Source organism: Scyliorhinus canicula, chromosome 2, assembly GCF_902713615.1.
Source record: "Scyliorhinus canicula chromosome 2, sScyCan1.1, whole genome shotgun sequence".
NCBI classification, from domain to species: Eukaryota; Metazoa; Chordata; class Chondrichthyes; order Carcharhiniformes; family Scyliorhinidae; genus Scyliorhinus; species Scyliorhinus canicula.
The window spans coordinates 53,349,452-53,376,408 of NC_052147.1; the positions used below are offsets into that span (position 1 = coordinate 53,349,452).

Consider the following 26,957-nt stretch of genomic DNA (forward strand, 5'->3'; position numbering starts at 1 on the left):
CGACCTCCCCTTACTAAATCCATGTTGACTTGTTCTAATCCGACCCTGCTCTTCCAAGAAATTAGAAATCTCATCCTTAACGATCGATTCTAGAATTTTACCAACAACCGAGGTTAGGCTAATTGGCCTATAGTTTTCCATCTTTTGTCTTGATCCTTTCTTGAACAAGGGGGTTACAACAGCGATCTTCCAATCGTCCGGGACTTTCCCTGACTCCAGTGATTTTTGAAAGATCTCAACCAACGCTTCCGCTATTTCTTCAGCCACCTCCCTCAGAACTCTAGGATGTAGCCCATCGGGGCCAGGAGATTTGTCAATTTTAAGACCTTTTAGCTTTTTTAGCACCATCTCTTTTGTAATGGCAACCATACTCAACTCAGCCCCCTGACCCTTTATAATTTTTGGGATATTACTAACGTCTTCCACTGTGAAGACAGACGCAAAGTACTTATTAAGTTCTCCAGCCATTTCCTCATCTCCCATCACTAGCCTTCCAGAATCAGTTTGAATTGGCCCAATGTCTACTTTGGCCTGACGTTTGTTTCTTATGTATTGAAAGAAACTTTTACTATCATTTCTTATATTACTGGCTAGCCTGCCTTCATATTTGATCCTCTCCTTCCTTATTTGTCTCTTTGTTAACCTCTGTTTGTTTTTGTAGCCTTCCCAATCTTCTGATTTCCCGGTGCTTTTGGCCACTTTATAGGATCTCTCTTTTTCTTTGATACATTTCCTGACCTCCTTTGTCAGCCATGGCTGTCTAATCCCTCCCTGGATAATCTTTCTTTTCTTGGGGATGAACCTCTGTACAGTGTCCTCAATTATGCATACAAACTCCTGCCATTTTTGCTCTACTGTCTTCCCTGCTAGGGTCTGCTTCCAGTTGATTTTCACCAGTTCCTCTCTCATGCCCTCGTAATTACCTTTATTTAACTGTAACACCATTACATCCGATTTTGCCTTCTCTCTTTCAAACTGCAGACTGAACTCAACCATATTATGATCGCTGCTTCCTAAGTGTTCCCTTACTTTAAGATCTTTAATAAAGTCTGGTTCATTACATAGCACTAGGTCCAGAATAGCCTGCTCCCTTGTGGGCTCCATGACAAGCTGTTCCAAAAAGCCATCTTGTAAGCATTCCATTAATTCCTTTTCTTTGGATCCACTGGCTACATTATTTACCCAATCCACCTGCATATTGAAGTCCCCCATGATCACTGTGACCTTGCCTTTCTGACATGCCTTTTCTATTTCCCGGTACATGTTGCGCCCCTGGTCCTGACCACTGTTAGGCGGTCTGTACATAACTCCCATTATGGTTTTTTTGCCTTTGTGGTTCCTCAATTCTACCCACACAGACTCCACATCATCCGACCCTATGTCGTTTAGTGCCATAGATTTAATTTTGTTCTTAACTAACAAGGCAACCCCACCCCCCTCGGCCCACCTCCCTGTCTTTTCGATAGGTTGTATATCCTTGGATGTTTAACTGCCAGTCCTGAACCCCCTGCAGCCATGTCTCTGTGATGCCTACCACATCATAATCATTCACGATGATCTGTGCCATTAGTTCATCTACTTTGTTACAAATGCTACGAGCATTCAGGTAAAGTGCCTTAATGTTAACTTTCTTATCAGTACAGATATTGGAAGTCCTAAGATGTCCAAAGTTATCCTTCCTTTTTGTTGCATTCCTAGTCTGCCTCAAGCTTAAATCCACCTGCCTACATGTTATCCTCCTGCGTATCTTGCCATTTAACTCCCTGCTCCCTGTCGCTTTCACTTTCCCTTCCCCCCAACTCAGAAGTTTAAAGTCCTTGTTCTCATAATTTACAATCATGTCCCCAGACCTCCCTAATCTACATAGTTTGAACACCTTATCCATTTGGACTGACTCTAATACTTACTGTTACATTAAAGATCAACTGAAACTTTTCAAAAGTGATGCTTTCCTAAAGTAAAAGGTCCTAGCTCTCTTAGGGTATTCTGAAAGCTTGTTGAAGGATCCTCAATGATCATTTCAGTGGATTTTCTTTGATCCTTCTCTCGGGTTTTGATATCCCGGTCTTTAAGGGGACCACCAGACAGTGTTCTATATGTGGCTGGCCAAGGCTTTGTATGGAGATTTCTTTAAATTTATTCAATTATCCTGACAGAGCATCCCAACATCTTATTTGATTTTGTGGTATCCTGCTGTACTAGTCCTCAATGTCGCAAGCACTTCATAATCCTTCTGCCACTTGTTATGGGCCAGGGCTTAGGAACTCCAAAGTGTAAAATGAAGTTCACCTGACCTACAACCTTTATGTTAAATTTGGCAAGGATGACTGCAGGTGATTCATCAGACTTCCTAGACACTTAAATTAAAATAAGGTTTATTCTAAGAATATAGTTAACACAAATATAGAACATAGAACAGTACAGCACAGAACAGGCCCTTCGGCCCTCAATGTTGTGCCGAGCCATGATCACCCTACTCAACCCACGTATCCACCCTATACCCGTAACCCAACAACCCCCCCCTTAACCTTACTTTTATTAGGACACTACGGGCAATTTAGCATGGCCAATCCACCTAACCCGCACATCTTTGGACTGTGGGAGGAAACCGGAGCACCCGGAGGAAACCCACGCACACAGGGGGAGGACGTGCAGACTCCACACAGACAGTGACCCAGCCGGGAATCGAACCTGGGACCCTGGAGCTGTGAAGCATTTATGCTAACCACCATGCAACCCTGCTGCCCCATAATATATAAATATATTATATAAACAGCAAGAATTTTTATCAATTACAAACATTAAGAAACCACACAGCTACAGTAATCTATATAACACTTAATGAATTCCTTAGTTGTTCCAATTCAATAACAAAATCCAATTAAACCAAAATCCCAGCACACTATATTCTCACTTAAATGGGACTGGTCCTTTTCCTGAAATTCCGATCCAGTTCCAACCAACAGATTCAAACTCCTCCCGGAAAGCAACTATATCTTTAAAGTTACCAAGGCAGTTGGCCACAACCAATGTGCTTGTTACTGGAACACCTTTTAAAATGAAAACAGAGAAAAACAGGGAAAACACTTCTTTCTCCTTCTGCAGCCAAAGCAGTCAAACTGAAACTGAAACCCCCTCTCACCTCAGAGCCACAGCCCAATGTGCTACAAGTCACATGACAATAGACTAAACCTTTCTTAAAGGGACACTCAACAATCTTGAGCATGCAACCTTGTACGGTGATACATTTCATTGTTACTTAAATAGTTCCACAGTTCTCATCTCTACAATACCACCTGAAAACCTATTCATTCTTTAAGTGAAAAACTTTCTGATAGGAGCATTCAATTTACCTTTTACTAGTTTGAACCCTTGTCCGACACTCAAATTAATCTAAGATAATATTTCGGGTTTACCTTTCGCTTATCCTTAACTACCTTGCATATGTCTAGAAAAGTATTCATCAGGTTAAAAACATTAAATTTCTCCAGTCTTTCCTTGTAACTCAAGACAGTTTACGTGAGGGATTGGCCTTATAACCCCAATCTGCAACAACATTGCCCTTGGTTCTCAGCAATCAAAACTGAGCAGAGTACTTAAGGTGCAGTGTAATTAGAGTCCTATTAAATCTGATCATGAGCTCACCGGACTTCTGCATCTCACTGTTCTGGCCATGTAAAACATGGCTTTGTTGACTGGACAGGTTAAGCATCAAGCCTACTATGGCTCCCGCCTCTGAAATCCATGTAACTTCAACAGGTTCAGCATAGAAGCATATGTAATATGAATTTACACTTACTGGGAAGATTCAGACCCTAATATCTACCCTTTAATAATCACAACATCTTTAATAATTTGATCCAAAAAAAAAGTAGTGTACTAAATTTAGAGGTGGTCTTTCCCCACATAAGAATGCTGTTGCTCCAAACACATTTTCCAGGTGAAACAATGATTTACTTGGACTTTTCACTTTGCTATATTGTAAGTGCTGCTCACAATGTAGACTGCTATAAACATAGAACATACAGTGCAGAAGGAGGCCATTCGGCCCATCGAGTCTGCACCGACCCACATTAAGCCCTTACTTCCACCCTATTCCTGTAACCCAATAACCCCTCCTAATCTTTTTGGACACCAAGGACAATTTAGCATGGCCAATCCACTTAACCTGCACATCTTTGGACTGTGGGAGGAAACCCACGCACAAACGGGGAGAACGTGCAGACTCCTCACAGACAGTGACCCAGCGGGGAATCGAACCTGGGACCCTAGTGCTGTGAAGCCACAGTGCTATCCACTTGGGCTACCATGCTGCCCAAAATATATATTAGGGAAACTAAATGCAGACTGGGACCACTTTGCAGAATATGTCCAGTCCACATGTGTGACATTGAGCTTCTTCCGGTGGCTTCTCAGTTGCACCTCACCCTGCTCTCTGTCCTCAGCCCCATACAATATTCTAATGAAGCTCAATGGAATTTCAAGTCACAGCACCCCATCTTTCGATCAGGTGCTGTACAGCCTTCTGTACTCAAGTGAATTTAACATTTTCAGACACTTCCAATTTCTCTCCCCAGACTGAGCGGTTGGTAAAGATTCTGCTATTGTTACTTCCACCTTCTACACCCATCTTTTAATAATTCACTTGTGCCATTCCCACTCCCTTTATTCAACATCATCACTTTCTGACATTTAATCTGTTGCCCCCCCCCCCCCCAATCCACGTTTCGGTACTTGCTTAAATCCTGTTCAGTCTATTCTTTTTCCATTTCTGATGATGCTGGCTGACTTGCGAGTAATTCCAGCATTGACATGATTTTTTTCATCGTTGTTTTAATTAATTGATCTAGTTGTAGCAAGAGGTAGACTGCATGGTCTTAGTCAACATTTGCTATTTTCATTGTAGTTTGGTAAAAATCAAAGTCAATATTTTTTCTGACATTACAAACTGATCTACAGTGGAATCTTAATGAAGTAACAGGTCAAATTATGGTGGTGGTGGCAACAAACGCAAGGCAGCCAGAAATAAAGAAGGTCAGAAGTGGAGGTGAAAACATTTGAAATTCAACGTGCTTCAATACTCTTACAACTCACCTGCTGACATCGTTGACAGTGAGTGCTGGTATGTATCGCTGAAGCTGTTTCACTTGGGCAGCAATAACAATTCCTCTGTACATTTCGTTTACACCAAAAGCTACATTTTTCAATACAAGTTTTTGAACCCCACTGGTAAAGATAAGATGGAGGAATTCATCAATGCTTTTGACAATCTCAAATTAATTGAAGATCCAGATACAAATTGGAATCCACTTTCAAACATTAATTATTCAATGCTTTTATAAAAATAATGCTCAAATTGCTCATTTAAAAATTACAATTTTAATACAATGTATGTGTGTAACGCCACATAGATCAAAAATAGTTACAGAAGGAAAGTATATGACATGAACCCCAAGATCTGTTCCAAGATTGAATGCCTTTCAAAAATGTGCTATTCTTATAAAAATTAGCTGTTGAACAACTCTAATATATGGTTTGCACCGTAAAAGGATGAACTGCAGATCTAATATTTTAGTAAATTTTGGAAGATACAGTTTTAAAATTAAATACTTCATTAATCCATTCAGGGGCTGGTTTAGCTCACAAGGCTAAATCGCTGGCTTTTAAAGCAGACCAAGCGGGTCAGCAGCACGGTTCGATTCCCGTACCAGCCTCCCCGGACAGGCGCCGGAATGTGGCGACTAGGGGCTTTTCACAGTAACTTCATTGAAGCCTACTCGTGACAATAAGCAATTTTCATTTCATTTTCATTTCATATTACAGAGAATCAGCTGTGAAATCTACTACATACCTATAGCTTACAGCGTCTGTAAAATCACGCAGGTCAAAGTCAAAAACATTGTAACCTTCCCGTTTAAATGCCAAAACTGCATTGGGTCCAAGCCAAACACTACCATTCATCCTGGGTGTAAAGTGTACACCAAGGAAAGGAAACTTTGGATCTGGAACCTATAAAGTGAAAGACAGACATTTTAATGGACCTTAATAAGTTCAAAACATTCCATAAAAGAATCATTTTTAATTCTGATTGTTTAATTAAGTATTCAAAACTAATTTCTAACAAAAGGCCATGTTGATCAAATATGAGTTTGGTCCACTGTATTGTGGTGACATGAGCCTGTCCATAAGCAATTCACCATATGGAAAGAGAAGCACTTATCTCAGTGCCAAATTTGGTTTGCCAAATTAGAGTGAAATTCTCATTGATTTTCTTCATATAAAATGGCATTTGTGGTGCTATGTTGCACATTTTGCATCACTATGAAGAAATCCATAGCAACAACAAAAAAAAGAACCTCAACAAAATAAGTAGCGGTTTAGTTAGTCTCACGCTGCCTCACTTTTCACACTTCAACGCTTCTAATTTTAACCTGTAAAAAGCCAGCATTGAAATCAATCAAAGGGTTATTTTTAAATTTGATTTTATGAGAGGGGAGACAATTGAAAACAATAATAATGTGGTCAAACTGAAAAACCAACACACTGCAACAGTGCCAGATATTAAGATACACAACACTATTTTGAACTTTAAATGAAAGACCATCTACAGCAAAACCAGACTATCCAAAAATGTAAGAACTTCAATACAGGCATGCATTTTTTAGAATAATTGACAAGAACTGCTGATAACCAAAAAAAAAGTAACAGCATAACAGGAATAGACTGAACAAAATTGGCCACTACCTACACTGAAGTGTTGAGATTACACCCAAATTCAGAATGGAGCTCGGCAAGAAATGTCACAATTAAACTCAATTTTGTGACTGCACAGCAGAAATTGGAATTGGTGAGTGGAATTCATCCTTACCTCACTGAAAAAAAATCTCACCAATGTTCCATCGTTCCATCTAGTCAGCTGGACAGAAAGTAGAATTTATATCCAAATGAGGCAAGGAAATCTGAGACACATGCAGTTGCAGCCTTGGAACCTCTCCTGGCTAGTTTGCAAATTGCAAAGCAACTATCCACACAGTCCTTTTCCTTAGTTAACTTCCCCACCCCAAACATGTATTTCAATATCTGTACCCAATTATATCTGCATTCTATCAGAAAAAGAAGAGATTTTAAAAATATGCAATCTCTTGAATAGTTCAAGATAAAATAAACTCATCACATCCACCCAAAAATACTTACAGGGTAAATGTTTCCTTTGACTAAATAGTGTTTTTCTGGTTTTAGCACCAGGTAATCTCCCCGAAAAGGCACTATACGTGGCTCGCTGCTACAGCCTGATTTCTGGGATAACCTGTCTGAATAAAGGCCTCCACACGTCACAACGTAGCTGCATTGTATTGCAGTTTCCTGTTAAAAAATACACACACAAAAACACATACATAGCAATTCAATGGGATAAGCAAACATCACGAGAAGTGAGTTAGGGTTAGATTTATTGCTAACCTTTTTCATGTGGTTCTTTCAGCAAGATATGAATTCTAAAATATAAATTCTTTAAAAGTAAACACAGCTGACTGAGGAAGTGAGCAGCTGTGTTGTGTGCAGCAGGAAGGTCCCAGCATTAAACTGAGGTCTGTGTAAGACCAAAATCGTATGAGAGAAATTACAAATGGCCTCAGCAACCTTGGGTGGAAAAAAATCCAAATAAGGTTCCTGCTCTGCTTATCCAGAATTAAAATGTGCGTTTTGGATAGATAGAGATTGTTGCAATGTTTCCCATTCTTTAATTACTCTCCGTCTCGACTCAAAAGTTTTTTAAAATGCTAATTTGGGTGAATCAGATTCCAATAGAAAGGTATTGATAGTATAGAGTGGATTCTTGGAGCAAAACAAATCAAATATAATGGTTGCATTTTGGCTCAAAGTACACTTTTTCCATAAGGCGATACATACCTTGGCATGACCTGTCTAGGAAATCATTGAGCAGAGGTCAGACATATATGATAAAAGTTAGAGAGACACATATTGAAAAATTGCATTACTCTCCATGTCTTCTTTAGTCATTGGTCTTAGAATAAGTGCCAGTAGTTTTCCAGTAGCTTCAAAAATTGATCATTTCTCACACAAGAACTTAGACAGGGAGCATAAGCAAACTATTGAACCTAAATAAACCACACATGCAATACTTAATAAGACTGAAGCCGATAGTACGCAAGCTTAAATGTCCTGCTTCCCGGAGGTTCAAATGCAACATCCAGTGTAATCCTGAATAGAATTTCAACCTAATATCCACTCCATTACAGAAAACAATCTAGTCCCACTTCAGCAATGTCAACTGCACCTGCATTGACCTTATTACTTATGTCTTTGTCCGCCTCCAGTCCACTGATATTTTTTTCAATAATCTCCTTCCTGATATCGAGTTCTGCCCTATACACCTCAATATCATACAGAATTCTTCTTCCTACATACAACTCTAGACAATTCTTGCTCACTTATCATTCCTTTCCTCGACAATTACCACTGGCTTTACATCCTCCACAGTGCACTGAATTCAAAATTATTTTCCTCATGTGGAAATTCCTTTCTTGTCTCTATTCACTTACTACCTATCAAATCCCAGCAGTCCTTCATTGAAAGTTGCAATCTTTTTTGCTCTTTAGAATCGGGACTGCAGGGCAGCACGGTGGCACCGTGGTTAGCACTGCTGCCTACAGCTGAGGACCTGGGTTCGATTCCATCCCTGGGTCACTGTTTGTGTGGAGTTTTCCCATTCTCCCCGTGTCTGCATGGGTTTCACCTCCACAACCCAAAGATGTGCAGGGTAGGTAGATTGGCCACGCTAAATGTCCCCTTAATAAGAAATAAATAATAATTGGGTACTCTAAATTTAAAAAAAAAAGAACTGGGACTACAATGTGTCCTTCTGTCAGCTCACTGTCTATGAATGTATATTGGCAAGCTTTGTCCTACTGTCTGTACATCGCTTCCAAAAAACCTCCACTTGGTTTAATCTTACTCGCGCCTTCACATGCTTCCTCAAAACTTATCTTTTGTAAAGCCATGATGTGGAGATGCCGGCATTGGACTGGGGTGAGCAGAGTAAGAAGTCTTACAACACCAGTTAAAGTCCAACGGGTTTGTTTCAAATCACTAGCTTTCGGAGCATGGCTCCTTCCATTTACTTGAGGAAGGAGCAGTGCTCCGAAAGCTAGTGATTTGAAGCAAACCTGTTGGACTTTAACCTGGTGTTGTAAGACTTCTTACTTTTGTAAAGCAACCAGGGTGTTCTGCCCTGTTAAAAGCTGTAAAGACAAGAGGAGCTGGTAGAGGGGCTGGGGGTGCCGATAGAGTTGGAGGAGCTAGTCAGGGGGATTGGACAAATGCAGTCAGGTAAGGCCCCGGGGCCGGACGGGTTCCCGGTGGAATTTTATAAAAAGTATGCGGATCTGGTGGGCCCCCTGTTGGTGCGAGCCTTCAATGAGGCATGGGAGGGGGGGGGCTTTGCCCCCGACGATGTCGCGGGCACTGATCTCTCTGATCCTAAAGTGGGATAAGGACCCCTTGCAGTGTGGATCATGCAGGCCTATCTCGCTCCTCAATGTTGACGCCAAGTTGCTGGCGAAGATGCTGGCCACCAGGATAGAGGATTGTGTGCCAGGGGTGATACACGAAGATGAGACAGGATTTGTCAAGGGACGGCAGCTCAACACGAATGTGCGGAGACTGCTAAATGTTATCATGATGCCGGCAGTGGAGGGGGAGGCGGAGATAGTGGTGGCGCTGGATGCAGAGAAAGCGTTTGATAGAGTTGAGTGGAGATACCTGTGGGAGGTGCTGGAGCAGTTCGGATTTGGGGAGGGATTCATCAAATGGGTGAGGCTGCTCTACGCGGCTCCGATGGCGAGTGTAGTTACAAATGGAAGGAGATCGGAGTACTTTAGGCTCTACCGTGGGGCCAGGCAGGGGTGCCCCCTGTCCCCCTTGCTCTTTGCACTGGCGATTGAACCTCTGGCTATGGCGTTGAGGGAGTCAGGGAGATGGAGGGGTCTGGTGCGGGGTGGGGAGGAACATTGGGTATCGCTGTATGCGGACGACCTGCTGTTGTATGTGGCGGACCCAGAAGGGGGAATGCCGGGGTAATGGAGCTGTTAGTAGAATTTGGGGGCTTCTCGGGCTACACCCGGGAGATCAGGAGGAGGGAATTGGGAGGCTCCCGTTTAAGAGGGCAGTGAAGAGTTTCAGATACCTGGGGGTGCAGGTGGCCAGGAGTTGGGGGACTCTCCATAAGCTTAATTTTACCAGGCTGGTGGAGCAGATGGAGGAGGAATTTAAAAGGTGGGACATGGTGCCGCTATCGTTGGCGGGTAGAGTGCAGTCCGTCAAAATGACGGTTCTCCCGAGGTTCTTGTTCCTCTTCCAGTGTTTGCCCATCTTTATCCCTAGGGCCTTTTTTAGAAGGGTGATCAGCAGCATCATGAGCTTTGTTTGGGCGCATGGGACCCCGAGGGTGAAGAGGGTCTTCTTGGAGCGGGGTAGAGATGGGGGGGGGGGGGGGGGGGGGCTGGCGTTACCCAATCTCTCGGGGTACTACTGGGCGGCCAATGTGTCGATGGTGCGCAAGTGGGTGATGGAGGTGGAGGGGGCAGCATGGAAACAGATGGAGAGGCCGTCTTGTGGAGATACAAGCCTGGGGGCCCTGGTAACGGCGCCGTGGCCGCTCCCTCCCACGAGGTATACCACGAGTCCGGTGGTGGCGCTACCCTCAAGATTTGGGGGCAGTGGAGGCGACATAGGGGAGAAGTGGGGGGCTCGATGGAGCTCCGTTAAGGGGGAAACCATCGGTTCGTCCCGGGGAACATTGATGGGGGTTCCAGGGTTGGCACAGAGCGGGCATCAGACAGCTGAGGGACCTGTTCATTGATGGAAGGTTTGCGAGCCTGGGGGAGTTGGAGGAACAATTTGGGCTCCCCCCGGGAAACATGTTCAGGTATCTGCAGGAAAGGCATTTGCTAGACGGCAAAGGGGGGGGGGGGGGGGGGGGGGGGGGGGGGAAGAGACGATGACTAGTTTGTTATTTAATTTTAAATTTATTTTGTTCTTCTGTTGGGGTTGGGGGGATATGATACATGCGTGCTACGGTCTGGGGGGTGTTACAGTTGTTATGGATTATTTTGTTGCATTTCATTGTTTGTTGTTATATTTTCTGTTAAAAATTCCAATAAAAATTATTTTTTTAAAAAGCTGTAAAGATAAAATTTATTTATTTTTAGAAATTGTAAGTATCCAATTTTTTTCTTCCCAATTAAGGGCCAATTAGCGTGGCCAATCCACCTACCTGTACATCTTTTGGGTTGTGGGGGTGAGACCCACACAGACATGGGGAGAGAATGTGCAAACTCCACACGGACAGTGAACCAGAGCCTGCGATGAACCTGGAACCTTAGCGCCATGAGGCAGAAGTGCTAACCACTGCGCCGCCCCAAAAGCTGTAAAGATACAAGAAATCCAAAAAATTCTAGATTAATGTCAGACAGGTCTAATTATTTACAATCGGGAATGCAATAGTTTTCCCAATTTCTGCCAACCAGTGTAAGCATTGCAGCATTCCCAAACTGGGTTGGTGCCGGGGAATAAGTTGATGAAAAGTAGCCTCAATTCTGACTCAACAAATTGCTTCAACTCCAACTGTATGAATTGTTTCATCCTTCTATATCCATCTTCTTGCCTTTTGCAGCAAGATGGACAACACACACTGAATTATTAACAGTTTCATGCCTTCTTCCTCTTTCGCTGAGACTGGATTGAGATTTCTTGAAATAGTTTCATGCCAACCTTTTGTAGCAAACAGGAAGAGGGGTTCGTACCTAGTTACGAGTTGCATTCATATCCAGGATCAATGTCCAAAATCATTACATTCAATCTCTTTTTTATTTAAGATAACATGCAGTTTAGGTTAATTACTAAAAAGTAAAGGCTACTTTTAATTTGTTATAAATTATGCTGGGAAATTTACTGGCAGTACGCATATATCCACTATGTTGGCCCATTTTAGAAATAAAAACTCTTTACCTTCGAATCCTGATTGTTATTGGATATTTTAGACCTAGAACAGAAAAAGAATCTCGCTAATCAAAGTATCGGAATAATTGGCTGCTTTGGATCATATTAATACGGCTGAACTTCACATGAATGATTCTTACGGTTATGTTTTTACGAAGTAAAACTTACAAATAACAGTTATGAGTCAGAAAAAAGTATATCAACTCAAAATACCGTTAGCACATGTGTGATGCAAGTTATACTAATAATCAAGTTAAATGTAAATCATTTAATTTACATATGATTGTGAGGCAAAATTTAAGACTATTTCAAATTTAAGTTTGGTGATATTATGCTCATGAAGATGAATAGTCGTGAAGTATTTTACTTTTTAAAGGATATCCATCCTCTGATTTTATTTTCCACTTCTGGACATCCTGTACTTCTGGATCAAGTATTGCGCAGAACATAGGCACCTTAGTTTTCTGTACGACATCCCATCATTAAACCCATTAAGAGCATTCCCAACTGGAATAACTTGATTTTTTTCCTGTCCCAACTTTCACAACAGCCATTCACTAAGACTGCAAATTTTAGAAATATCTTGTGTGCAGTTCATGTCATCACTAGTTTAAGTGTGTGATTTTTAAGCAAGTGCAAACAGGAATAATTTCATTTAATCACCCCCACCTATCTGACTTTCCATTTGCTCCACCCGCGCTTCAACAGTAAAAACCATCACAGTTCTACCCCTCTTCAGCTCTGAAGAGTCACACGGGCTCAAAACATGTATGCTGTTTTTCTCTCTCAGAGATGCTGCCAGACCTGCTGCATTTTTCCAGTATTTTCTGTTTTTATTAAGCACAACAACTTACTTTGTCAGGTACCTATTTATCCAAGATGTTACCGCATGAAGTTTTATAAACTTCCATTTGCATCTGATGTTCAACAGTTTCACATTGCATCCAATGCCTACTTCCTAAGTAACCAAACATATCTCCTCCAATTCGACTATGAAAGGAGCAACTCTGTCAGAGTTACTTCAGTGTTATAAATCATAGCGGGATGACGATAATATCTCTAAATGCACAGAAGCCAAATGATAAATTTGGCCAGCAGGATCTATTGGTTCTCTCTTCCCCCCCCCCCCCCCCCCCCCCCCCCCCCCCGCCCACCACCCCACCCCTGTAAGTGTTCTTTTCGGGTGTGGAGTTAGAGGGTTTAATATTGGATTCATAATAAAGTTGTTTTAAACACCCAAAGCCCAATGTTTTCATGCAATCACTCCTGGATGCGAATAATTTTTTCCACACGTACTATAAATAAATATTGATGGGGGGTTTCGGTTCAATTCCAAAATAATGGGGTTTCAGTCCAATATCCTAACCACTGTTAGGGTCTGGTCTGGGATCATAATAAGAGCCAGAACCATAAAGTCACGAACATGACTTTTAATCAGTACACATTCATTAGTCATACATATGTTCAGCATTGCCATCAGCACAATGTAAATAGGCAACTTTTGATTCACAACATGTTGCAACTTGTAATTATGTGAAAGTGGTTCTCATTTATAAATGTGGTGTTGGAATCATCAGGATTTCCCTGTAACATTTCAGTGCAGGGTATTATTTTACTGACTTTTGAGAGAATATTCCAAATTAGCAAACTTGACCATTAGAAAAACAAGGCAGAACACATGGGAACATCACCAGCTGCAAGTCACACATCATCCGGACTGAAATTATACAGCCATTTCTTTACTGTTGCAGGGTCAAATATTAAACTCCTTTCTTAACAGCAATGTGCGTGCACCTACACCACATAGATTGCAGCAGTTCAAGGCAGCAACTCATCACCACCAAAGGCAATTAGCGATGGCCAAATGATGGCCATGTCAGCAGTGCCTCACACTGCATAAACATTTTTTAAAGTACCTTATTTTCCTGCTTCAACTAAAAGGAGCATACTATGTATTTGTGTATTATTAACTTCTGTTTTAACAATGTGCCTCAATTGCCGTAAATTTCAAACAAACTTAATCTGTTCAATATCACAACACCAGAAATGTTTAGGCGTCCTTACCGTCTGTGCTGTCTTTAGGACTTTCCTTAGTTATTTGAAAGTCTGTTGCTTCAAACTGCGTTTAATAGTTCCACCCATTTCACAAAAATCTTCTGCATACGAGAGGGCTACCTCTCTCCAATCCACAATGCCTGTGTTTGGAGAATCCAAAGCCATCAAACCCTATGTTACATAGTAGAAAAATAGTGTTATGCATAAAATTTAGTACAAAATAAACTTTTTGCTCTGCCAGCATATTTTATTTCTGAGTTTTCCATAGAATCCTGACAGTGCAGGAGGAGGCAATCTGGCCCATCGAGGTCTGCCACTGACTCTCTGAAAGAGCACCCACCCAGGCCCAGTCTCCCGCCTCATCCCCATAACTCCACCTAACCTGCACATATTTGGACACTAAGAGGCAATTTAGCATGGCCAATCCACCTAACATGCATATATTTGAACTGTGGGAGGAAACCGTAACACCTGGAAGAAACCCATGCAAACACAGAGAGAATGTGCAAACGCACACAGTCACCCAAGGCCAGAATCGAACCGGGTCCCTGGTGCTGTGAAGCAGCAGTGCTAACCACTGTGTCAGTCAATAGTTTTTTTTCCTTTAGAGCTTTAATTGCTTGAGCTTGTAAATCAAAGGTTAATAATTAATTTAAAAATCAAATTTGATATTCAGCAAATCAAAATTTTATATATAAAAAAAACAAATACTTAAATGAGTTAATTGTGATTTTTAGTTTAATTAAAAGTAGGAACCACAATAAACATTTCTGCAATTTGAGTAAACTTTTGGAAAAGGCATATCTTCATTATTTAAACCCTTCGATGTCAAGTGTAATGCACACATTATGCAATATCTTTTCATACACAACTGTATTTACATATAGTTTATATTTTGTTGTAAAAGTATTTAAAATTCCAAAAAGGAACCTTCTCCTAAATTAATTTTCACCATATTGTATTGAAATACTACAAAATAAGCACTCTATAACATGCCTTTATATTCTTTTAATGGCCTAGTTGTAAAACGTTGGGTAACATAACTGAGCTATGCAGGTAGGGGAAATAGCCCAATTAAGAGTTCTACTATCCTAGTGCACAGAGTGTAAGGAATAAACCAGATGAGCTGGAGGCACAAATGCAAATTGAAGATTATGATGTGGTTGCTATTACAGAGACATGGCTGCAGGATGGTCGGGACTGGGAACTAAATATATCTGGTTATAAAGTATACAGGTGGGGCAGGGAAGATTGCAGAAGGGGTGGAGTAGCCTCACTGATTAGAAATACTATCACCTCAATGGTGAGGGAGGACAAAATGAGGTGAAAGCATCCAGTGGAGGACCATATGGGTGGAATTGAGGAACAAAAGAGGATCTAAACACTTAATAGGTGTTTTGTGCATTGACCCCTCTGATAGTAGTTCTGAGGTGCTAGATTGCATAAAAGCAGAAATAGTTCAAACTGTAGTTTAATGGGGGATATCAACTTACACATAGACTGGGAGAGGCAGACAAGCACCTGTCAGAAAGGTAGTTAATTTCTGGAATGTGTCGGGACAGTTTCCTGCAGCAATATGTTCTAGATGCAACAAGGAGACAGACAATATTAGATTAGTTAAGAGTACTGAGCCTAATTTCATTAGGAGCCTAACTGTGTGCAAACATTTATCAAATAGCTATCATAAAATGATGAATTCAATGTAGCGTTTCAAAGTTGAAAAATCACGTTTCAGATTCTAGCATTTGAGGACTTGGGTAAGGATGACTTAACAAGATGAGGCAGAGGCTGTCCATGGTAAACTGGAGATCTGTTAAATCGGTCAAACGAGAACAGTGGAGAACGTTTAAAGAAGCATTTAACAAGATACAGAGCAAGTACATACCCCAGAGAGAAAAAGGCTCCACTTCACAAAAAAACAGCCATGGACAACTAAAGAGGTCAGGGATAGCATAAAACTAAAAGGAAAGGCGCACAAAAATGAAAGACATAGCACAGATCTGGAAGAATGGGATCGGTACAAAGACCAGCAAAGTGTCACAAAGCAGCTTATAAGAGATACTAAAAGGGATTATGAAAGAAAACTTGCAAGGGATATCAAGATCAATAAGAAGAAATTCTGTAGTTATATAAAGAGAAAGTGGATGGTGAAGAGCAATGTAGGCCCACTAAAAGTTGAAAATGCAGATATTGTTAGTGATAATGAGGAAATGGCAGACACGTTGAACAATTACTTTGCCTCAGAATTTACACTTGAAGAGGAGGATAACTTGCCAGAAGTCCTGAAAATGTTAATAGTCAATAGAGCACAGGGACTTTAAAAAAACATTTTAAAAAAAGAATACCCAATCTTTTTTTCCCCAATTAAGGGGCAATTTAGCCTGGCCAATCCACCTAGCTTACACATCTTTGGCATTGTGGGGATGAGACCCACACAGACACGGGGAGAATGTGCAAATTCCACACGGACAGTGACCTGGAGCCAGGTTCGAACCCAGGTCCTGTTATTGAAAATATGGAAAGATGTGTCATTTGAAACATGGAAGTCTGGCAATACCTGATTTAAGAAACATGAGAGGATACAGGGAAAGATCCCACGAAGGGTTAACAGCAGCTGCAACGAGCAGGATTATAAAATCCAGATTATTTCTCCCAAACAGGCTTAGCAAACACACAGGATTTTTGTATGAAGCTAAAAACAGTGGTTCACAACTTCATTGAAATTAACTCTCTTAATAAGCAGCTGGAAAGGAAAGGATGAGGTTCAGTTGAATTTGGTGACAATTCTAGGTGTGAAATTCTGCTAACACCAAGTAAATTAAAGAAAACTGAAGACTATCAGTCTACGAGAAACATAATTTAAAGCCAAAATCAAAATTATGAGCTGAGGACACAATTGGAAAATAAAACTATTGAAATGACAGGAACCAAACCAAAATTCACACCCTTATTGAAACCTAAGCATTTTTGAATATCACAAAGGAACTTTGAACATCACAAAGAAAACAATGTAATCAGAGACCTGAGAGGTAAGGTCACGTCAAAATGAATAATTAGTTGTGTTAGAAAATTTAGATTTCAAGGTACCTTTTTCAATCCAAGTGAAATAAAAGTTACTTTACAATAAAGTCATAAAAACTTAATAACTGTTAGAAAGAGAATATAAACCCAGAGACCAGAGCAGGAACTACTAGAACTCAGAGAAGAAGAGAAGGAAGAGAAGCAAGCAGGGTCAGCTTAGTGTCAGCTCGGTCATGGGAAAGGGACAGAGCCAATTAGCCGAGCAAAAACAGCTAATATATCTAAAGAAGACCAGATTTTAAAAAGAAGATTGATTGTCAAGTTGGGCCTGAAGGTCCCTTCAACCAACCAGAGGGATCCAGAAGCAAGATCTTTTTACTTTTTTGTAAAGACAGAGATTGCAGCTTTTAAAAGAAAAAATATAACAAAATAACTTAAACGTTTTAACATGAAACATAGGTCATTCCAAAGTCTACTTTACTTACTTAGCAATGCGGGACCCAGGATCGATGCTACTAAGTGGTAAGTAGATGAAATCTTCTGTGAAGGTATGGGTTATACTGGGGGATAACTTGAAAACATAGTTTGACCTGAATAGCACCCACCGAAGCCTGCATAGGAGTCGGGGAGTGAGAATCCCTGTTCACCATTTAGAATGTCGGCCCTTTTTGTTATAGGGAGACTTCTAAGAATAGTGGTGAGTTTTCAACAACAGTCCTCAGCGCTGTGAGGCAGCAGTGCTCACCACTGCACCACCGTGCCGCCCAAGAGGACAGGGACTTAATACAATTAACGTAAGTATAGCATCAATAACTGGGAAATTAATGGAACTAAATGGTGACAAATCCCCAGGATCTGACGGTTTCTATTTGAGGGCGTTAAAGGAAGGAGGGGACACATTAGAGATGTTCCAACAATAATCTTTCAGAGTTCTGGAGATTCAGGAGGATTCCCTGTGGATTGGAAATTGCACATGTCCCTTCTCTTTTTAAGAAGGGTGAAACCAGGAATTACAGACCGATTAGCTTAACATCTGTGGTGGGAAAATTGCTGGAGTCTATAATCACGGATGGGGTGACTGAATACCTTGAACATTTTGGTTGAACAGATTTGTGAAGGGAAGGTCATGCCAGACTAATCTTATTGAATTTTATGAAGAGGTGACTACAGTAATGGACAGGGGAATGTCTATAGATGTTATTTATATGGACTTCCAGAAGGCATTTTATGAAATATAAATTTAGAGTGCCCAATTATTTTATTTTCCAATTAAGGGCAATTTAGCATGGTCAATTCACCTACCCTGCACATCTTTTTGGGCTGTGGGGATGAGACCCACGCAGACACGGGGAAAATGTGCAAACTCCAAACAGACAGTGATCCGGGACCAGGATTGAAGCTGGGTCCTCGGTGCTGAAAGGCAGCAGTGCTAACCACTGCGCCACCCCAGAGTGGCAATCGATAATGCTCCACACAAAAGAGATTTTTAGCTAAGGTGGAAGCCCACAAATATGAGGGCAAATTATTAAGGAAATTGGTTGAGTGGCATGCAACAGAGAGTGGGGATAATGGGCAAGTACTGTAATTGGCAGGAGGTGACTCATGGTGTACCGCAGGGATCTGTGTTGGGGCCTCAATTATTCACACTATTCACTAATGACTTGGATGATGGCATAGAAAGTCATATATCCAAATTTGTGAATGATACAATGTTAGGTGGCAATGTAGACAGCCTAGATCAGTGCTTCTCAAAGTGTGGTACGCGTACCGGTGCCGGTACGCGAGCCATCGTCTGCCGGTACTTGGAGTGTTTCCAGAAAAGAAAGAGACAGTAATCCTGGATTGGCTTGTTTCGCTCACCGGTCCCTGGCACATTGAAAAAAAAAACTGCCGGTCTGCCACACCAGATAGTTTGAGATGCACTGGCCTAGATGATAGCATAAAATTGCAAGGAGATATTGACAGACTAGACGAATGGGCAAATTGTGGGAGATGGAATTTAATGCAAGCAAGTGTGAGGTTATCCATTTTGGACCAAAAAAGGATAGAGCAGAGTACAGTGGAGTCCAAAAAAACTTTTTGGGGGGGGGGGGGGGGGGGGGGGGTGTTCAGGCGCATAGATCCTTAAAATACCAGGAACGAGTGCAGAAAATAATCGAAAAGGCTAACGGAATGCTAGCCTTTATATTTAGAGGATTGGAACATAAAGACACATGGGTTGCGCTGCAGCAATACAAAACCCTTGTTAGACCCCACTTGGAGTACTATGAGCAGTACACCGTAAGGATATTTTGGTCTTGGAGGGAGTGCAACATAGGTTTACAAAAATGATACCTAGACTTCAGGGATTGAGTTACGAGGAGAGCTTAGTCAAATTAGACCCATTTTCACCAGAATTTAGAAGGTCAAGGGGTGATCTGATCAAAGTTAACAGAGAAATACAGGGTAGGTAAAGATAAACTATTTCCACTGCTGGAAATTCTAAAACTAGACGGCATAATCTAAAAATTAGGTCTAGACTGTTCAGGAGAGATGTTAAGAAGAACTTCTTCACTGAAAGGGTGGTATTCTCTCCCACAAACAGCAGTTGAAGCTCGATCAGTTGTTAATTTTAAATCTGAGATAGATAGGTTTTTGTTAAGCAAAGATATTATGGGATACGGACCAAAGGCAGGTATATGGCGTTAAGTCACAGATCAACCATGATCTTATTGAATGGCAGGACAGGCTCAAGAAGCTGAATGGCCTACTCCTGTTTCTATGTTCAAACAAAAATGTTGCACATTCAATTGTCAGTTTATGGTGAATTAGCTAATCTGAGCTAATAGTTGGGATACTACAGTGGTAGCCACAGCACCCTAGAGTAGGGAACACAGAAAATAAGTCAGGTGGTCATACCTAATGATTAACCACTGACCTTGCTGAAAAGCACACATGCAATGCGGACACTGGGAGGAAGGGCTTGGCTATAATGCTATTAAAGAAAAAGCCTCCAACATTATTTAGCTACATAGGGAAAATGGCCATTCGGATGAATGGTCAGAAGGTGCTCATTGCTCTGCAACTGTACACTGACTGTAATAACCTTCACAAGACCCAAGGGGACGACCCGGTTGATCTTCCTGCGGGGCTTGAGGAATATAAACTTCCCCATTAATGGGCGGAAGATCATCAGCTGGGGCTCGTAAAAATCACCTCATAAAAGTTGACCTAGATTGGGACCGGCATGATCGGTAGCCCCAGTTGGGACCTTTATGCTGCATGTCCCATTGTGGTCTTTTCTTTCTGGCTTAAGATAAATTGCCATCTGGACTTACCGTCTTGGGTCTCTCGACCTTTTATACTGACAAAAACCTATACAGAGGAATTCATGAAGTTGGGAGAGGAAGATATAACATTTAGAAAACATTACCCTACAATAGGGCTCTCGCTCTTGGATTTCTTTTGCATCAATAAGGCTTAGATCTTGGACATTGTTCTGCAGTCCACGTTCATGCAATGCCTTCAGTCTTGGGATTTCTTCTTGCTCAACAGCAACAATAAGCTTAAATAAAAGAAATATGATTTACCATTCAAGTATACCTGGATCGATCAAACCCAGAAGTTGAACTGCCAACTGACTGAAAGGTTCCATGATGACATATTAAGTCCATTGTGACAATAAAAAATTATTAAGTTAATTTTCTGCATTTAATGGAACGTAATATCATTCATAATAATTCATTTTTGTATCTTCTGTATAAAAATGGCCAGCAGATTTCAATTAGACTTTTGCCTAACCTTCTGGGAGTCTATTGTAGGGGTTGCCAACTCTCTGGATTAGAACAATTTCCTATCGTCATCTCAAATCTCCTTTTAATAACTTCAACATGTAATGCCTGGTTCGATTTTCCGGGGGGGGGGGGGGGGGGGGGGGGGGGGGCAGATGGTGTCAGTATGGTGCATCTCCCACTAATTGGGTGGCAGGGAGGAAAACCCTGCTACTCTGAAAAATCCTGCATTCGGTGGCAAAACAACTGAACACAAAGGTCTGGTCTGACCAGAGAACTTCTCAGTTTGATTATAATTTTCCCTGACTTCTTTGGCTACTTAAGCTCAACCTTTGGTGTGTGTTATTGGTGGCAGCTTTGTATTGGTCGGATGTTCTGACTGTCAAGTGTACGTCTTCACCTTCCTTAACAGCTGCTTAGGTTTTTCAGCGGGCATGTCTTGGTCATTGTTACTTCTAACGTGTAGTTGTTTACCTTTGTATTAAACTTCATTTTGAACTGCTCTGCCCACTTACATATTTTAAGTGGCTTATTTTGTAATTTCAAAACTCTGCCACTTCTTACTTCAGCGCTATCTGAAAAATTGACCTATTTTTAAAAATAGATTTTTTTTTTTTTTACAGACAGCAGGGGAGTCCGAGTTGATGCATAGGCCCAACCTACTCCACCCCAATTCTTTGAACAAGTGTCTGTTGTTTTCTACCATTCAGAAAATGTCTTAACTATGCCCCAAGATTTATCCTCAATCACCACAGCATTATCTCAATTAATAGCGTTTACTGTGGAAACTTACAAAGAGTTTCTGGAAGTTTAGGTACAATGTGTCATATGGTTCATCATAGTCCAATCAAGATGAGACTTACTCAAAGAAGTCAAAGAGATTGAACAGGCAGCTTTAACAGGGAGTGGAGTCTTCAAATCTTCACATTTATTGACTATATTTAATTTGATATACGGTGTACACATTGCATTTCATCTGCAATCCTGATCCTATAGAAATTCCTATAAAGATGTTAAAATTTACCTGCAATTACAATCGGAATGACGATAGGCATTTCCATAGTTAATGGTATCCCCATTTGCCTGTCACAATGAATCATGCCCACTGTCAGAGTAATTGTTACTTTATATTGAGAATGTATGGCAAAAAATAAACTTGTGTCCTGCTGAACAGTTACTTCCATCAAAAGCTCAATCTGACACTCATATTGGATTTTGTAGTTTTCTTGGTTTACATTTATTTTTCTAATTTTCCATAAGTTTTTCTTGTTCTTCTGTTGCTCTTTGCCTAATATTCTTTCACCTCCTCAGCCCATTGTAGGATTGATTGATGCCCAATCTTCACTCCTTGGCCTACACTTTGCCCCCTCTATTGTTTATGAGGTCTCGTACCAAGCACTGATAGTGCTCCATGTACGTTCCATTCCTCCCCTTCAAAGGAATATTTTTTCTGCACACCAATGACCAGGCCAGTGACAGACTCATCTGAAGCCTATTTTCAAGTTGCTGGTTATTATTAGCGCTGTTCTCTACAGACAGATAAAAAACAGAGGAGGACAGATTGAAGGAAAGAGAGACTGAATGCTGGACACAGACTCAAAAAAGAAATAAAGGGTTTTAGGTAAACAGAAAGGACTTTAAGGGAATAGGCATGGAAAATGGTGTGTGACATACCGAAACAAACAAAAGGAGAGGGTTTCACAAAAAATATTATGCTGAAACAAAACAAGTATCTTTCAGGAACAAAGAGAACTCACAATGGCATTTAGGTGGGCAATATCAAAGATCCACCATTATCTTATTAAAATGTTGAGTATGGACATTATTCCTACTTTGCCCTTTGATAAAACTTTGCATTCCAAAACCTAACTTTACAATTCTCCATTCAAAGAGTTATATCTGATTAAATATAATGACCAGTCTGCTCCTTTTCCAAAATTTCCATTCCAACTTTCTTACTCATTGAAATTTATATTGGCAACAATAAGCTTTTAATCAAGGTTAGGTCAGAAAAATTAAATCCCAATGTGACTGAACGGTGCATCTTTTAAAACCTCAGCAAAGCTTTTGCTTGTAGGCCTCAGCCTCTCTAAAAAGGCTGGGTTATGGCAAGACGTTTTACTGTAACAGTTGCGGAGTTCTCCCTCAAAAAGTACAACCACATCTGCACTTACAGAATTTCCCAATAACATCTTTTATTTATGTAGCACTTTTAGTAAAACATTCCAAGATGCTTCACAGGGGCTTTACGAAGCAAATTTGACACATGCTACACATTAAATTACGAGGGCAGAAGACCAAAATCTTGGTCAGAGATAGGTTTTAAAGCACCATTGTGAAGGAAGAGAGTGGGGTTTAGAAAGGGATTCCATCGCTTCTCGGCCTTTTGGCTGAGATGAGCGTCAGGTCAGGTGTAATGCCTGGATCTGGTATGTCTCTCTTGTGGGGACCATGAATTGGATTGAATTTGAATTGGTTTTTGGAGCAGGCAAGGAGCTGGATTAGGGGTTTGCCCCTGTCCACACTCTGAGTTCTGGCTTTAGTAACTCTGATAAAGTAATAAAAAAAAGGAAGGGAATTCCAGACATTAGGGCACGGCCACCACTAGTGGGTTAAGTGTTTAGAATTCGGAGGAACGCAGAGACGTCAAGAAGATTATGTTGCTGGATGAGATTACAGAGGTAGGGAATTTATGGCCACATGGTCTAACTGGAGTTGAAAAGTAGAAGAGAAATTCCCCTCAATTTGTGAGCATGAAAGACATTTCCACTTTGAAAACACTTAAAGAAACTATAAATATGAATTTTCATTACTTTATTTCAAGCAAGTGATACATTTATATAAATACATCACAGTTCTGTTTTTGTCGTGATATCCTCCCACTCAAAAAGCAGAAGCAGCATGCGTCAACAGTAATAGTTGTTACTGTGAATTATTATTTTTTTTTAATTTAAATTCTTTTATTTTTTTTTTAAATAAAGAGTACCCAATTATTTTATTTTCCCAATTAAGGGGCCATTTGGCGTGGCCAATCTGCCTACCCTGCACATCTTTTTTAAGGTTGTGGGGTGATACCCCGGGGGAATGTGTAAACTCCAAACGGAGAATGACCTGGGGCCGAGATCGAATATGGGTCCTTGGCGCCATGAGGCAGCAGTGCTAACCACGGTGCCTCCATGCCACACTTTAAAAAATTTTTTTTTTTAAAGAGTATCCAATTATTTTTTTCAAATTAAAGGGGCAATTTGAAGTGGCCAATTCATGCACCCTGCAGGGTGTGGGTTGTGGGGGTGAGACCATCACAGACAAAGGGAGAATGTGCAAACTCCACATGAACAGTGACCCGGGGCCTGGGTCGAACCCGGGTTTTCAGCACCCTGAAGCAGCAGTACTAACACCACTGTGCCGCCGTGCACGCCCTACTTTTATTTGTTGATAGCGGAATACAAATTAAGTCAGCCATTTCTCTTGCTTGTACACATTCAGTTGACAGATTGAGTATTTATATTAAACACACGAAAATCTGGAACCAAAACTTAGAAAAAATAATTATGTTTCTGAAAATCTGTTTATTAAAAGGTTTTAAAGGCAGCAAACGCACAATATGCACATTCCTGGTGCACACTGGGACTGCATATAAAAAAACTGAACCGACAGTCTTCTACTTTCTGTGTCAACATATAAAGTGTATAGCCATAACATTGTCGATGGGTAATATACATAAACATGAATAAATAAGAGAATACTGCAGGAAGTAAATATGCTGGGTTCCATAACTAACAAATATTCTAATTAAGTAACAGTGAGAGTAGAGCTGCGCCTCACTTTTCAAGGTAAAATTTTGGCATCCCATTTTCAAATCAAAAGTTAACTTATCTCATAAAATAGTATAAGAAATACTTTTTTAAATATAAATTTAGAATACCCAATTCATTTTTTTTCCAATTAAGGGGCAATTTAGCGTGGCAAATCCACCTACCCTGCACATCTTTGGGTTGTGAGGGTGAAACCCACGCAAACACGGGGAGAATGTACAAACTTCACACGGACAGTGACCCAGAGCCGGGATCGAACCTGGGACCTCGGCGCCATGAGGCCGCAGTGCTAACCACTGCACCACCGTGCTGTAGTATAAGAAATATGCAGATGCATTCATATAGTCACTGCAAGCAATAGAAAAAAAGAAATATAATTTAACGTGCATAGAGCAATAGGAGTACTCACTTTGCCACATTTTTTGTAAGGGATACCCTTCTTCTCACAATAAGCATAGCTTAGTTCAGCACCGCGTACACAGAGTTTGGCCTTCAAAGAGCCAGGGGTATAGTAAATTCCACTGTGAATTACCCCACTATTGTGCCCACTCTGGTGGAAAGCTGAACAAGAGGATAAATAATTATTATGAGGGGGAAAAAAGTGTTACATTTATTACAAACTAGTTACTCTAGTATTAATGAACATAAGCAGATGTTATTGTAAAGATACTATTGTATTACATTTAAATTACACATTAGGTAACAATATTGGCCCTGCCCTTTGCATTGGCGCATTAAGACGAAGACCATGGTACCATTAAGGCTATTTGGTGGCACAGTGCACACATACCCAAAATCACTTCGCTCATGAAATGATTACTTGGTCATCGACATTTATCCAATTATCTCCAAACACTTCACTACTGTGAAAAAATAGCTCTAAATTTACATCTCTGTTCTCCACTCATTATTTGAGCAAGCAAAGGTGGATAGCAAGTTGGTTTGCAATATCACGTTCCCAAACTGGAGAGGGGAAGGTGATTTTGGTGATGTGAAGGTGGTTTGCAAAGAGGTTGAGTCAGCTTTTCTTTTTTTAAAAGGACTTAGGGATTCTTATGATTTTCCTTTGGTGGGGGCTGGGGGGGGGGGGGGGGGGGGGGGGGGGGGGGAGATGGGACAGTTTGATGCCTTTACCGACCTACTAAAAATTAAATGAAAATCGCTTATTGTCACAAGTAGGCTTCAAACGAAGTTACTGTGAAAAGCCCCTAGTCACCACATTCCGATGCCTGTTCGGGGAGGCTGGTATGGGAATTGAACCCGCGCTGCTGGCCTGCCATGGTCTGCTTTAAAAGCCAGCTATTTAGCCCATGTACAGCACCAGCGTTTGTCTCATATCTTAGGGCCACAGTCTTGTCTGCACATTAAAGTACGTATCAGTCATTGCCATCTCTGCTTCAACCACCCGTATTGCACCGCCTCATTCCAACCAAATATTTCAAAATAGTTTCAGGATGAAATTTATGGCAGAGGGCAGGTTTAGAAGTTGGCTTTTTTGTCTAGTTCAGCATTTTTAAAGCAGTTTTATTCCAAGAGCTCACCCAGTTCTTTCTCCTTTTCCACTAGGATGTAGTTCAATTTAGGATGCCGTTGTATAAGCTCTCTGGCAGATGCCAGTCCAACAATTCCTCCTCCAACAATGGCCACATCATAGGAACTAGAAAAGAGAAATGCAGTCAAAAGTCACAAAAATCCAAATTTATTTTATCTCAAGCCTCTGTGTGTAATACACTACCACACAGAAGACTTTGTTTGAAGCAAATATTACAACTTTTCCCTATGAATCATCTGGGTATCTGCAAATGTGCGTAAAACACCTCTGCTAAACCCCGGTTGGTGAGTTCTGGTAAATAATTCCCAGTTTTTCCAAATGTGGGAGTAATTTAACTCCATTGTTGAGGATTTTACTTAAGATTAAACTGTTATGTTATACAATTTCTAAAACAAGAGCAAAATACTCCAGAAGCTAGAAAACAAATAAAAACAGAAAATCCCTCCCTCCATTGCATACCATTTTCCAATCTGAAAAACAGCTGCTCATCACAAGGAACGATCAAGTGGAATTTCATCGATTTGCTCCCAGATACATATTAGGGCGTAAAGCAAATAAACAAAATAAAAGATCATGGGAAATTTGGGCACAAGTGCGTTAGGGACTTAATTGTGTTATGTGTGCATTCCCTGCATTTTTAACCATCTATTTACTGTTGCTCTTGAATGCCTCTAAGCTAATTACAATGTATCAGTGTCAATTGCATTTCAGTTGGTTGCAATCTTG

At 40.8% G+C, this 26,957-nt stretch overlaps 1 protein-coding gene across 1 annotated transcript in view; it reads right to left on the reverse strand.

Moving 5' to 3' along the window:
* The window catches only part of l2hgdh (L-2-hydroxyglutarate dehydrogenase), a 50,512-nt gene that overhangs the window by 19,829 nt on the left and 3,726 nt on the right, over window positions 1-26,957 (reverse strand). Inside the window, 9 exon segments of the mRNA XM_038778334.1 lie at window positions 5,095-5,226; window positions 5,852-6,009; window positions 7,195-7,362; window positions 12,021-12,061; window positions 14,083-14,145; window positions 14,148-14,244; window positions 20,507-20,638; window positions 25,089-25,240; window positions 26,221-26,336. Of these exon segments, the coding sequence (XP_038634262.1) occupies window positions 5,095-5,226; window positions 5,852-6,009; window positions 7,195-7,362; window positions 12,021-12,061; window positions 14,083-14,145; window positions 14,148-14,244; window positions 20,507-20,638; window positions 25,089-25,240; window positions 26,221-26,336 (1,059 nt within the window).